The sequence below is a fragment of the Mandrillus leucophaeus genome, unplaced genomic scaffold, assembly GCF_000951045.1.
Source record: "Mandrillus leucophaeus isolate KB7577 unplaced genomic scaffold, Mleu.le_1.0 Scaffold288, whole genome shotgun sequence".
NCBI lineage: Eukaryota > Metazoa > Chordata > Mammalia > Primates > Cercopithecidae > Mandrillus > Mandrillus leucophaeus.
In genome coordinates this window covers 619,132-620,442 of record NW_012103009.1, presented here as the reverse complement: position 1 = coordinate 620,442, position 1,311 = coordinate 619,132, and the positions used below count along the sequence as shown (strand labels likewise).

The following is a 1,311-nucleotide window of genomic DNA, read 5'->3' as shown; positions in this document are numbered from 1 at the left end:
TGAGACCCTGTCTCCAAAAAAAAAAAAAAAAGAAAGTCACAGAAAGCATTTTCCAAACCCCAAGAAAGGTGAAAGAGGAAAAACCAAACATTCTACCTTAATGGCCAGCCCAGAGAGGTCTGCACTGTCCGGCACGGGGGGCAGGCCCAGTCGGACGTCCATGTCGTCAGTGCGGCTGTGCACAAGGGCCCCGAAGAGCGAGACCCGGGTGTCTCTCTCAAACCTGTCACCACAAGAGTCACCAAATGAGAAGAGCCCGACGGTGGGCAGGCCGGTGCCTGGAGCAGCCTCCATAACCTGAAGTGTTTCCTGGATCATGCTGTGACACAAACACTCTTCTCTGGAGATCAGAGACTGAACGTCCGTCTCAAACACACTCAGGTGGTCGCAATCATAGCCGCTATAGGGAACGTTTCTCCCCACGTGCTTGTTGTTAAGGAAGTAGTCTCGATTTCTCGGCAGAAGTTGAGGGGGACCACTCCCTGCCAGCTGAACCAGGAGGTCCAAAACAGACCCCACCTCCAAAAGCGGACAGCAAGGGGCTGCTTCAAGCTCCTCCACAAGCTCCTCCAGACGGTCGGCCTCGGGGCCCAGGCCACCCACTCTCAAGTCAAAGGACAACATGACGATCTTGTTTCTCGCTGGTAGTTTTGACATGTCAGGCTGCAGCTGTTGAGTCTCATCTTGAAAAAGATTTGTGAAAAGCGCATTGTAGGCCACCTTCTTGAGGCTCCGCTTTGCCCTCTTCCGGTTCACACCGCGCTGGCCCAGGTGAGTCTTGGCAGCCGGCAGGAGGGCCTCACACAGGTCGTCGAACAGCTGCGTGATGCTGGCCATGCCCCTTCTCAGCTCCGGGCCCCCGGCGTGTGGGAAAACTCCTCACCCGGGCTTCACTCACGCTCCGGAAGACGGAGTGAGAGAGGGTCTGAAGGGGCTGAATGACAGGCGGCCTCTCCAACGCCGCAGCTCAGAATGGGTATTTTTTAAAGGAGGTTTTGCGGTTGCTCTACTCAGAGTAAACACGCTGCCCGGCGCCCGCCAGGCCCCAGAAGCCAGCTCGGCGTTTCTTCCAATTCAGTAGCCCTCAACCTTTAGGGAGTCACAGAACCATGGCAAACCCGAAGAACGAAACGCGCGCCCGCGCAGTACAGCGCACGAACTCGGCTTTGCCCCGTTCTTCGGGCCCCACGAGAGGAGACGACCAGGAGAGGGTGCCACTCCGAGACTCGTGGGCAGCGGAGAGTCTGGGGGCGCAGCCGGGTGGGTCCCGGCCTGCACGGCCACCCGTTCTCCAGGCGTCACCTGTGGAAA

The 1,311-nt window shown here is 57.9% G+C and overlaps 2 protein-coding genes across 2 annotated transcripts in view; both read right to left on the bottom strand.

Moving 5' to 3' along the window:
* Positions 1–1,305, bottom strand: part of TUBGCP6 (tubulin, gamma complex associated protein 6) — a 44,758-nt gene extending 43,453 nt beyond the window's left edge. Inside the window, exon 1 of the mRNA XM_011985604.1 lies at positions 97–1,305. Coding sequence (XP_011840994.1) covers positions 97–837 — 741 coding nt within the window. The 5' untranslated portion in view covers positions 838–1,305. The remainder of the gene's footprint in view (positions 1–96) is intronic.
* Positions 1,100–1,311, bottom strand: part of HDAC10 (histone deacetylase 10) — a 4,517-nt gene continuing 4,305 nt past the window's right edge. Inside the window, exon 6 of the mRNA XM_011985602.1 lies at positions 1,100–1,302. Within this exon, the coding sequence (XP_011840992.1) occupies positions 1,100–1,302 (203 nt within the window). The remainder of the gene's footprint in view (positions 1,303–1,311) is intronic.